Raw genomic sequence first — 12,551 nt, 5'->3', positions numbered from 1 at the left:
CCTGGGTTCCCTCTCCTCGTTCCTCCTGGGTTCCCTCTCCTCGTTCCGCCTGGATTCCCTCTCCTCGTTCCTCCTGGGTTCCCTCTCCTCGTTCCTCCTGGACTCCCTCTCCTCGTCCCTCCTGGACTCCCTCTCCTCGTCCCTCCTGGATTCCCTCTCCTCGTTCCTCCTGGATTCCCTCTCCTCGTTCCTCCTGGATTCCCTCTCCTCGTTCCTCCTGGATTCCCTCTCCTCCTCCCTTCTGGACTCCCTCTCCTCGTTCCTCCTGGGCTCCCGCTCCTCATTCCTCCTGAGCTCCCTCTCCTCATTCCTTCTGGGTTCCCTGTCCTTGTTCACCCTGGACTCCCTGTCCTCATTCTCCCTGGGTTCCCTGTACTGGTCAGAGTAGCGGCTGTACTTCTCCCAGTGTTTCTCCGAACCATTTCTGTACCGGTCCTCTTGTTCCTCCTCTCTCGGACTTGAATGGTCACGGTCTCCCTCTCTGGATTTCTCTCTCTCTCTTTTTCTACTGCGATGTCCATTATCTTTGTTCCAGTGTCTGTAATTTTCATCATCAGACAAAGAAGCTCTTCTGTCTGCTTTCTTAACTTTTGAATTACTGTGTTTATTTTCCAGATCCTTAGTTCTGTCCTGGTTCCTATCTTTTCCACTATGGTAACCATCTCTGCCATTGGACTCATCTCTGTGATGATATTTTGACACATCATCTCTGTGTGATTCTCTTAAATGTCGGTGATTTCTTTCTGATTTGCTCTCAGTATCACTTCTTTCCTCTTGATGCCTCCTTCCCATTTTCTTTTCAACAGATTTCCTTTTCCTTTCTTGCTTTTTCCTGGAAACTTTATTGGATTCTCTATTTTTCTTCTGCATTCTCCTTCTTCTGGTTTTAGAAACATCTGAAATTATAACAAATTATGGGACTAAGATTGCATTTTAATTTAATATATTTAACTTATTAAGCTACAGATAAAATTGTAGAGAGCTATTTTTTTGTCAAAAAATTTGTGTGTGCATTGTATAAGGACAAAAGTTCCAAAATAATGAACTCTGATTTTTACCCCTTAGCTCTCTGCAAGTGATGCCTGTCTTTTGAAAACCTCTACCTGTCATCATCCTCTTGTTGACTTGATACAAAATGACCAGGCATAGGCTGTAAAGTTATACATCAAAGCACTCTCACAAATAATCTTTTTTTAGGGGGGGAAGATGACCTTTCCCAGACTATCCAGTCTCAAAATCATTTACTTTTCCTGGAAAAGCTTCTCAGTCAATGGAGATTAAAAACAGCAGATGGGGAAAAATCTCCAACACTATCCTATGCAGAAATAGAGGGATGATGAAATGGCTTGAGATAATGGTACTGCAGCAATATAACAATGGCCCTCGGGCTCAGTTTTTCAGGAGAAGTAGTGACAGCTTTGTCAACAAGATTAACTTCTGTATTTCTAAATACACAGCAATGCTCATATCAGTGGAAGAGGCCTTACCTTTCCTGTTTGCTCTTTACCAGGGACCTCCAGATTCCACTTGACAGTATTTATCACTAACTGCCATTTAGAATAACCATTAATTCACTTTATTGTATGAACTATAGTATCACATCAGCTTTTGAAATATCACAGCCATAAACTGACTACTCTGTATAACACCTGAATTCTACAGCAGTTGTCTAGTCTCATGTCTGAACTAAGGCTTTCTGACATTCTGACAAATGCAATGATGGATCAATTCAGATACATTCTAATGGATTAAGTTTTTTAAACAGTGTTTTCCATACTATTTTACATCCACTAGAATGCAGAAAAAGACCCAAGAAAGTAAACAGAAAAGAACCAGCTGCTTTGATAACAGATAAATTTCATCCTCTGCTAGACCTGTTTTGGTTAGAAGTACCTCCCCAGAGCAGTGCTGAGCTGAGCTAGCTGATGAAGTCCCAAACATTAACTGGCAGTAAGACAGTAACCTCTAATTTAGCTGTATGCTCAATTTCTCAGTTTCTAATTAGCAGGTTTTCTATTTTTCTGTTATACACTGCACTGTTAAAACACTGAAAAACTACAGCACATTCCTCTGAAAAATGCCTTTTAACTCTTCCAAGTTATTTTACAGATTTAAAAAGCTGCAAACACAGGAAGACTTGGAGTTATAACCAGTAATGGGCCTCAACTAAGTTTACCATTAGAGTACAGTTACTTCCAATTAGTGTTTTGATCACTGTATTAAAGTACACAAGAACCTGAAAAAGAAAAGTGAAACCAGGTTGCAAAGGTATCAAGATTCAAATTTTAATGAATATGTTCCTGAATGGAAAAAAGGCAAGTAGTAGAAGCCACGGTCCTAAACTTCGAAAAATAAGTGTTCGCACTGGCAGACTGCAGACTCAGTTGGTTTGTCACTAAGGACTTCCCCCTCTGGTTCCTATCAAGCAGCTCAGCAGAGCTGCAGCTGCCCATACAGGAGCCATCTGGCTCTGTGCTGAACCAGTGCCTCCTCTGACCCTGTTTGACTGTGCCCTCCTCTAGTGCTGTCGTCATTAATGCGATTAGTGTGATGACACACAACCCAGACTCCTGTGCACTAAGACTGTGATGGAGAACTGAAGTGCATTTCCAAAGCATGAGCAGTTCACACTGCTTTTATTTTATAAATCAACACTTTCACTTCAAAGGCACATAATAAATCAAATTAACTTTGAATCAGCAAACCTCTGTACTGCAGGAAGTCATGCTGTGCTATCATCTGCTCACGTGTATATACTGGGGGAGACTGCACACACTAACTCATACTAGCATGTATTTTAAAGACTGAGCAATGTTTATGACAATTCATGTCAGATAAAGGTTCTACATCAGCAGGATGGTATAAGATGCTAAACATTAATTATAATGCATAAAAATACTAAGTTGTTGGCAAAAGCTAATTCTTCCTTGGAGATTTCTCTACAGACAAGAACCTTCACAGTATCACCACACAAACTCTTCCTGAAGAAGAGGAATTAGAAATGGAGCCTCAGATGAAGAATAATGTTTAAATAGACTGCTAGAACTGAAGAAAGTAAATTTTTGACTCACGAAGAAGCACATATTTTACTGGGAAGGACACGAGTAGTATCAAGCTCACTCAGTCAAGCCAAGCAAAACAGAGTTGTGGACATGAGTCTCCACAGTTCACCAGTAAACATCCCACAGAGATATTAATAGGGAATGACTCTAATTCCTCCATTCTCCAATAAACTGAGATCATAGTAGTATGCAACAGGTATCAACTGTGTAAAAAAGTAATCTACAAAGCAATGTTTCTCAGATATTTAAATCTCTAAAAATGGAACTCAGTTTTTCTACATTCAAAAATAAATTTCCATAAGCAATATTTAATATTTTAAAACTAAGTTAAAAATGAATCGATCAGTTTTTAAAGCAGAGAAATTAACACTGTTTATAGTCAGATTTTCCTCAAAACAAGCATATATAGAAACAGAAATAAACAGATGTAAATAAACACAAGTAAATGAGAAGTAAACAGTTATACAGCTAGTGTTTAAGTACCTGAGTCACTGCTGCTGTCACTGCTAGATGAAGAGTCACTGCTGCTGGATGACTCTGAGCTAGTACTGCTGCTGTCAGAATCAGAATCTGAGGAAGAGTCTGTCTCTGAAGATGAAGAGGAATCCGATGACTCAACATTTTGCTTCTGTGTCATAATTAACTTTGGTGCATTTTTAAGATGCTCCCGTAATTCATCTCTAATTAGCAAAAAAAAAAAAATTTGTTTTTCAATTTTATTTTTTTGTTCGTAGGGGGGAGGGAAGATGAAGAAAGTGAATATCAAATCAGAAGTGTTCCTCACGTTAGTCCTCCAAGGCCAATAGAAGTGAAGAAATTGATGGCAAAGCGAGTGTTTCTTGGGTTATCCCGAGGCAATAATCCCTCAAAGAACGGCTGCAGTGTCCTGATGGAAACAAATATCTAAATTAAAAACCATGCCAGCTCAGCACTCTCACTGACATCAAGAAACTGAAAAAAGAAACTGTATGGATCTCCACAGGAGAGCAAGGTTTCTCTTCATGCATTTTTCAACACTTTCATTGTTTGCATCTATGGTGCATCTAATCAAATGCTATTTAAAAACTTGCTCTTTTATGAAAAGCAAACTTCTTCACACACAGAATTGCTACATACTGACAGATCATGTGAAGCCCTTAAGCGACTTGTGAAATTGCAGCAGCCTGTGACAGCAAAGGATAACGTGCATTGACCAAGAAGGTCAAAGATGCAGGTACCTATGTTGAAACCCCATTATACGGGGCCTTAAGTATAGTTTCAAGTTTAAGTTTACAAGAGCTAAATCATCTACCAAATTCTTCATCATACATAGAAGAAATGCCAACTTAGATGAAACAGCTCAAGCAATTGAGAGTAACATTGCCGGAATGCAGTGCATTAAATCCCATACAGAGTTAAAAGAACGTGTTATTTACACCACACTTAAAGATAAGCAACTGATCCTAGAAAACCTGTTACTAATAATTGTGTGTTTTTTTCTAATTTTTGTCAGAAAGAGAAGCCATGGTGTCATTTAATATGCATCTATATAGCTGACAGTATATAAAAATAAACTCACACTTGGAAAATTCTTACACAAAGACGAATATCATTATGGGGGGCGAGAGGGGGAAGAAATATCTTGCAAACAGTCATGCACATACTTGAACCCAAAATGATGGTAATACACTCAGCTTAATATGAGTCTTTGCAATGACTAAATCTATACATGAACTTATTCTTGAAGTACTGCAGCTACAGAACTTAGTTGAACTTGAACACAGAGTTCTTATCTGTACTTTTTCAGATAAAGGAGCTCATTAAATTTACAGTTTTGAAAATAAAATTTCTACTTACTCATCTTTTAATCTTGCATTTAAATTAGGAAGTCCCATATATTCACTGAGTTCCTGAAAGAATATTTTGACAAAAATTCTACTGGAGGATGTGGTAGTTTCTTCACTCAGTATTATACATTCAAGGACCTGAAAACGTTCAGAAAAATATAAACCCTTAAGTTTAAACATACATTCTTTTATTTATCTTAAAAATTTTGTTAGAAATAACTAATAAAGACTGATTTTTATTTCTTTTTTTTTCAAAAGACCATGAATTCTATGATTCCTAGTCAAGACTATCTTTTTCAAAAATTCTTTTCTACCACCTGTAATGTGTGCCTGAAGAATGATAATTAGACTAGGCTATGAAACAAGAATAAAATGATTTGAAAAGAAAAGTTACCCTATATTTATTTCTTCATTTTTTAATGTTATTATATCTCAGATATAATATGTTATTATATCTCAGATATGTTATTATTTTAATGTTATTATATCTCAGAATGCAAGATTGCTTTTACTTATATGGTACTTAAATCATAAAATGGCAATATTTTTAAAAGTCTTATAATTCTACACAACTTTTAATTTAATATATCAAAAGTTCAAAATTCTTTTCTAAAAGATGTACATTTTAATCAACCAATTCCAGCTGAGTTCCATAAAGTAACAGCTTAAATGAACTGCTGAAAAACGGTGAGGAAGAATTATGATGCAGAAGAGGCAAAAAGAGGAGATGGAACCAACCAGAATTGTTCAACAGTGTCTGAGAAGATACTTAACATAATCCAGTTTGCTACAAGTACAAGTAGTTCCAAATTGCAGAACAAATACTAGAACTAATACATTATATATTATTGTGGAGTACTGGAGATTACCTCTTGAAAAAGAAATCTATGACAATAGGTCTTTGTTTTTAACTTACACTCCAGGGAATTGAATCAGTGTATAGTAGATGAGCAAACATCTTGGCAACATTTCTCAGTTTGTTCGTTTCCAAACGATGAATGGTATCATATTGTTCTTTAAAAATAGCTTCAAAGGATTCCATGTATTCTTTTTTTAACATGCAGAAACGCTGAGACAAAATTGTACAATTTAAACAACCAGATAAAACAAAATACTAAATATGCAAATAACCTAAATGTAAGTGACCTAATGGTGTGATTATTTACTGCAAAATTTCCTTTTTAAATAACCCTTGGAGGAAGAGAATACACATTCAAATGGATATATTTTATTGCTTTGAGCAGTTGTCAGAACAAGAAACTCATCTGCATTGCAAAGTAGTAATTATCAATTTTGAACTACAGCAAATTATCCAGCAATTTGTTTTACTTGTATACATCCAGTATTTTCACCAGATATAACCTCACTTTTTTCATGACATTACTGAATGACTATTTCAATTTAGCAAAGCAGCAGGAAACACAGAGGTTAAGACATTTTGGATCTAAACATTCCAAAGAATATGGAAATAAAAATTTATATTCATCTGAACATGCAGATTCATATTGTTAGTGCTTTGTAACTGACTGTCAGCAGATGGATTTCCTCAAGTACTGGACGACAAATACAGATGAGAAAAAACACTCCCTTTCAGCATAACTTGCCCCCTTTAGAATACAAGTATTTAATCTTAACTCTTCAGATCTGTCAATATTATTGATAAGAAAAACCTAAGTAAGAAATCACTGCAACTAAATTAGCAGTTAGTTACACAAAAGCAGAGAGTTAGCTGTTTATTGAAAAGCAAACAAAACACTCACAGGCCTGGGACAGTAAGTATTCAATCTTGCGCTCTAAATTAGTCCTACTAAGCAGTTCTGAAAGAAGTGGTAAATGACAAGAGTCTCCAAAATTAATATTCAGCACTGTAAAAAGGCTATTTTCTGGTAACTCATAATACTTTTGTCTTTTTAGTACCATTTCTTTGCCACTGATTTATTGTTTTACCATAATGAGGAAAAAAGGAAGGCAAAATAAGCAATATTATAAAGGGAAAATGAGTTCTCTCATTCTGCATTCACTATGCTTATTAAAATCAAAACGTTAATTCAATCCACTAACACAATTAACTGACGTAAGCATTTGCAGAATGATAAAAAGGCTATTAGTTTTATTTATCCATTAAAACTTAAGTTTGACACACAAAAAGTAGAATAAACCAATGAAATTTTCTATCATAAAGCATAAAATTTTTAAACAGAACTCACCCCAGCCAGTAACCCAAAGAATTTCTCGTATGTTCTTTGCTGAGCACAGCAGTCAAGTATCATATTGCAGAGTTCTTTCTGGGTTAGGGAAAGAAAAAAATATTTCTTTAGGTAAATTCACTGTAGCAGCAAAAAACCCATCACTAAGTACCAAATAACTGAAGAAAGCCTTACATGGGTACGAGCTTTGAAACAAGCATTTACATAAAACTTCATTAGTGACACCAGTAGTTTTGTGAATTCCTCTGGGATGTGAATATGAACTTTTGCCCTTCAAATTTCCTCTAACACACTGTGTATCTAATAAAAAAAAAAGTCAGAACTCATTTACAAACTGACTTTACCACAGTGAAAAAAGGAGCTATAAGATAAAAGGTAAGGTTTTGAAGGCTTCTTTGGTGGTTTTATTTTTGTTTGTGTGTTGCTTGGTTTTACTGGTTTTGTTTTTGGGGTTTTTGGTTTGTTTTAAATAGCACCAATTCCTGCATTTATGGAAAATGAAAACTCTTCACAACTTTCAAATGTCAAAATGGCTTACAGACAAGCCATTTGAAAACGCCATGGTTAGCAGTGTATTTCCAAAATCAGAAGTATCTGTAGTTTTTTGTATATACTAATACCTTTAACTATTCAACCATAGTTTTCCTGACAAGCTTCTGCAAGCAAAAGGCTGCATTACAGTGCAATTGCTTCAGTCCTGAGGGTGATGTTCAGAAAGACTAAACTCAACCCTGGGAGGCCAACATGCCTAGACTTACTCTATAACAAAGAGAACGAGAGGAACTTTTCTAAAGCAGCTGTTTAGGCTCATATTCAGAATCACCCTTTAGGAAAGCATCTCTCCTTGCCTAGGAAGAAGCAGAGGAAGCCTAGCTAGATTAGTCTCCCTAAACTTTTGTGCATCCCCCCTCATTGACAGCCTGCCTTTCATTTTCCCGTCTCCATGGTGAACACAGATGTAAGCAACAGAAGATGCTCTCCTTCCCTTACACCAACCACCTGGAACATTAGTCCAGTCTTTCTGGAATACAGACTGACTGTCTCCCTTTCTCGTTGTCTCCCAATACTATCACCCCAAGATCACTATCGGATCAACCTCTGGCAGCTTCCTCCTCCTCTTCTTTCACACGCACCAATCCAAGAACCAGAGGGAAACACACGGATGGATTCTGCTCTGTACCCTCCCTTCCAGGACCAGCACCCTCCACTGGCTGAGAGCACTGAGCCAGGCAAGTAAGCCTACATGAGTTTAAAACCAAACCTATTCCCCTGACCTACTATGTAAGTTACAGATCGTAATACAGCTAGAAATTGGTTTAGGACACATTTGGAAACATTAATTAAGAAAAGTGAAAAAAAAAAAAAATTTATATAAATTAACAGCCATGAAATACACAATGCTTGAACTGCATTGCAGTTTTTCCCCATTCCCTTTTTTTTCCTGTTTTCTCATTAAGACCAATTCCATAGCATAATCCAATTTATGACACTTCCAAATATGTTTCTGGCTGTCAGTCATGTACCTTTCATTATTAGTTTAATTTCTCTTTAAACTAATATTAACATTCCCATAGAGAAGGATGATTTCAAGCGTTTTGTTCTCAAACAAATTTATTATAGCATATACTAGATTTCATATTCTCCCACTTGTGCCACTCTTCCAAGCATATATTCAGAAGAAACATTTTTGCCCATCATAAAAACTCAAAACAAATAAAAGGCCAACCATGCTGAAGAAGAAAAAAAAATACTCCCCCAAATAACAAGGCAGTAATGTACCAAATAAACTTACAGATGTGTTTGAAGGCATTCCTTTTAACACTGTCACACTCTGTTAGTGTGATGTATTAAAATGCATATCAATTTTTTATATTATCCCATTTTATAGGATTGCTGCAGTTAATCAGTTTTTAAACAATAAAAAGGGTAAAGTGCTGATGTCACTGTTAATAACATCAGGAAGACTTGAAAAACAAATTACTTTTCTTCCTCATCTTAAATGCAATTATAACATTGGTATCCCCTGTGGTTTACAGTAATTAAATATTTTAACATTTTAATTAAATATTACAAAGATTTCTAGGAGGGTATCTTGAATAACCACATGCATGAAAATAGATTTGCCCATAAAGACATTCTCGCTAGTGTTATCTAAACAACTCGAGGCTAAGTTTAGGGTAACTGTCTTCCAGATTTAAAATTAACAAACTTAAAAATTATTTAATTTTTTTTTTGAGAGATGCGACAAGTTCAAATGGCAATTCCAGCTTAATTTCCAGCTTCAAAGGTTAGTTAACTCATTTCTGTACTCCCAATGATGTTTATGGCAGGAAGAGCCTGTGTTATTTAGCCCATCACTTGTTTTGAAGAACAGAATGAATTCGTTCCCCAATTTTACAGGTAATTCATATATTGTGTTGTTCAACGATTTTCATTCAATGCTCAGCAAGTGACTACTCAGCTTAGTTAAGAAAGTACATATAGCTATCCAGTCATGAAATAAACCACTTCAAAAATACCTGTCATCTCATACAGATGGTGAATGATCTTTTGTGAAGATCTTGAATTTATCATTGTATCAGGGATAACAACAGCACTTCCCAAAACTGCTAAGACAGAAGATAAAGAGAAAAGCTCCCTCTAAATGCACTGCACTTCTCACACTACTCCCTAAACATTTCCAACTAGCTCTCACCCAAACAGAGCAATGGTTTAGGTGAACCGTGGTTCCACCTAACATGGCAACTATCATCATACATTTGAAGATGCTAAAGGGTAAGCCCGGAAAAGACAAAAATGCTGGACTTTTTTTTGCCCCAGTTTTACCATTTTAAAAACAAGCACATCCTGCCCAGTCTATATGCTCTCAGCTTTACCCAAAGGCTATGTTCACTGCAGACGGAGAGCTAAAGTAACTCAGCTTTCTCACTCCCTTCTGATCATGGGTTCTTTTTTACAGCTAGTACTTCCCCCCGTCATCTCCCTCCATCTTTCTCTCCTCATTTTTGCAATTTCTTTAAGACTTGCATTCAGCTAAGATTGGAATTTTGGAGCTGCCCCACAGGCTGAGAAGACCTCCTTCATGAGGAGTCTCTACTCCCCTCCCTAGCCGGCAGCGATGCCATTTGCAGCTCCCCTCCCTTGCCAACCCCACAGCTCTGTTCCATCCATTGCATACACAAACTGAAACCACCACAAGACATCCCCACCCAGTAAGCTAATGCAGCTTCTTAAAATAGAAGACTATCAATGCCAACCCTTGGTTTCTAGGAGTTTCTTCATACAACTAAAGGAATTGATTTGCTGGGAGCAAACCTAATGAAGGACATAGGTTCATTTAAATCAATGTGCAACTGGAATTACGTGAAATGAGTGCCTTACATTTTATATATGTGCACTGCTTTTACAGACTCTAAATTTTTCCTTTTTTCTCTTTCATTTCACTGAAGTGTATTTTACTTCCTCTGACTACCCTAAAGCTTTGCTTACTGCTGCATATTTTAATATGTGTAACAATCACACAGGCCTATTTTTTCCAGCATCTGTGCTCTTTTTCTTCCTTATTTGTCAAATTACCACATGGAGCCAAGGCTGGCAAAGCTATGAAAGGTGTTTCAGTAGCAGGTGGCCTCTCCGCAACCTATATGAAGTGCTTTTGGCAGCTACTACACTGTCTCCAAGTCTGTCCCATGGTCAGCTAACAGTCTTCCTCAACTTTTGTCCCTTTATTTACCATTTTTTACCCCAACTTTGTTCTATGTTTAGAGTAACATATGCTTAAAGTTGAATATGGTAATCAAAAATCTCGCATAAATCAGACTTAACTTTTTACACAGGAATCATTAACTGGATATAAGCATAGATATATTTTTCATTCACGGTGCTACAAGTCTGCAACACACAAACACACACAAAAGAGTCTGGTGAAATAATACATAAAACCCCCACAGTGTTTCTTTCTTTCCACCTGAAGGTTACACATGCAAAACTTCATTTTAAGTGATTCCACTGAGGTAATCTGAACAATTCCATCCCCTTAGGTTAAATGCATGCATACATACATGCTTAGAAGATCAAAGTCTAGTCAGAATTCTAGCTAATGCCTGCTATCAGTAGCACACAAATACAAGCTTATTCTGTATGGATTCTATACCTTGATTTTCTAAACATCAACATATACCACAATATGGCTTGTACATGCTTTTTTCTTAATTGATAAATTATGAAAATTCAGACTGATTCCACATCTCAGGCCCATGAAAAGTCCTGCTTCAGAAGACAGGAAATCTACCTGGGGATGAGCACCTTTTACAGGCAGTAGCAACTCTGTGAACTAATCATGGTGCAGATGCCAAACCTACCAGTTGCAATACCCTCCAAATTAGAAAGGAAAGCAATGAATCTAAGAAATCATCCATTTGACCTGAATAGAATTATCAGCTTTAAACCATCCCACTCTACACCAGTTTCCTGAACAACATTTTCACTGAATGTCAAGTCAACATAAGTACTTCTGTTATCTTCAAGACTCGATGCATAAATAACATGAGACACTGACACTCCCACCCCTCCAACTAAGGTTGCTTTGAGCAAGTGACACCATCCTGTAAAAATGAAGATGTGTCAGATGCACACATAATTCTTTCAAGAAGGCTGTGCCTACAATAATTTTTCTCATTTCAAGTAAAAAAAAATAAAAAATCCCATGATCCATTACTTTTGTCTGGGATACCAGATTGAGGGGCAGATACAGAAGAGGTTCTAACCTGAGTGAAGTTTCAAGCACTGCTGTACACAAATTTAGTTCTTATCACAAGTAAAAAAAATGAAGACAAGCCTAAAAACCAAACCCTTTTAGGCCCACTTTCAAAGAGCAAGAACAATGTATGGTTGGTTTAATTTTTTGGTTGTCCTCACCACCCTTGAGGGAGACTGGGCAACAAGTCATGACATTTCCATCTTCAAAAAAAGAAAGAAAAAAGGAAAACAGCCCTATATTCCTAATCTATGTTTTCTTAAAGAAGGATCAATTCTACATCTAAGCAGTTGTCACTCCAGCATACTCTTTTATTACTGTGAGGAAACTCAACTCTTTGGGGTTTTTTTAACTAAAAATGCCAGAAACTGAAATGTACTCCCTCCAAGACCAGAGGCAACAAAAATCTGTTCAGGGTAAGCATAATGTAAAAAGCCTATTTCTGACATTTCAGTAGGGCTTGTTTGCTTTCCTCATAGTTCAGAAGTCAGAAAAAATGATAATACCATACTCCAACCACAGTTTTAATTTATTTAAATTGTCTTCTTTAGTAATGCATGGGATTAATGTAGCTTTAACACAGATAATAACAGTACTTTTTAAAAAAAGAGAAATAGTGTTCTCTGCCAAGACTAAGCATATGTCCAAAAAAGCAACTGCAAGGCTTGTTTAGAACAGCTTCTCATAGGCTGTAGTACAC

General features: G+C 36.7%; 1 protein-coding gene across 7 annotated transcripts in view; it reads right to left on the bottom strand.

Moving 5' to 3' along the window:
* CWC22 (CWC22 spliceosome associated protein homolog) overlaps positions 1–12,551 on the bottom strand; it is a 28,520-nt gene that overhangs the window by 1,235 nt on the left and 14,734 nt on the right. For 5 of the 7 annotated variants that reach the window (XM_027678425.1, XM_027678431.1, XM_027678432.1 and 2 more), the window contains exons 15-20: positions 7,096–7,173; positions 5,805–5,957; positions 4,899–5,026; positions 3,847–3,948; positions 3,546–3,742; positions 64–896 (exon numbers count right to left, since the gene is read on the bottom strand). In XM_027678425.1, the coding sequence (XP_027534226.1) occupies positions 64–896; positions 3,546–3,742; positions 3,847–3,948; positions 4,899–5,026; positions 5,805–5,957; positions 7,096–7,173 (1,491 nt within the window). The remainder of the gene's footprint in view (positions 1–63; positions 897–3,545; positions 3,743–3,846; positions 3,949–4,898; positions 5,027–5,804; positions 5,958–7,095; positions 7,174–12,551) is intronic. The other 2 variants (XM_027678429.1, XM_027678428.1) reach the window with 2 other exon arrangements.

The sequence above is a fragment of the Neopelma chrysocephalum genome, unplaced genomic scaffold (genome assembly GCF_003984885.1).
Source record: "Neopelma chrysocephalum unplaced genomic scaffold, ASM398488v2 Primary Assembly neopelma1_44, whole genome shotgun sequence".
Taxonomy (NCBI): domain Eukaryota; kingdom Metazoa; phylum Chordata; class Aves; order Passeriformes; family Pipridae; genus Neopelma; species Neopelma chrysocephalum.
The sequence above is the reverse complement of the archived record's forward strand: the minus strand, read 5'-3'. Positions and strand labels throughout refer to the sequence as shown.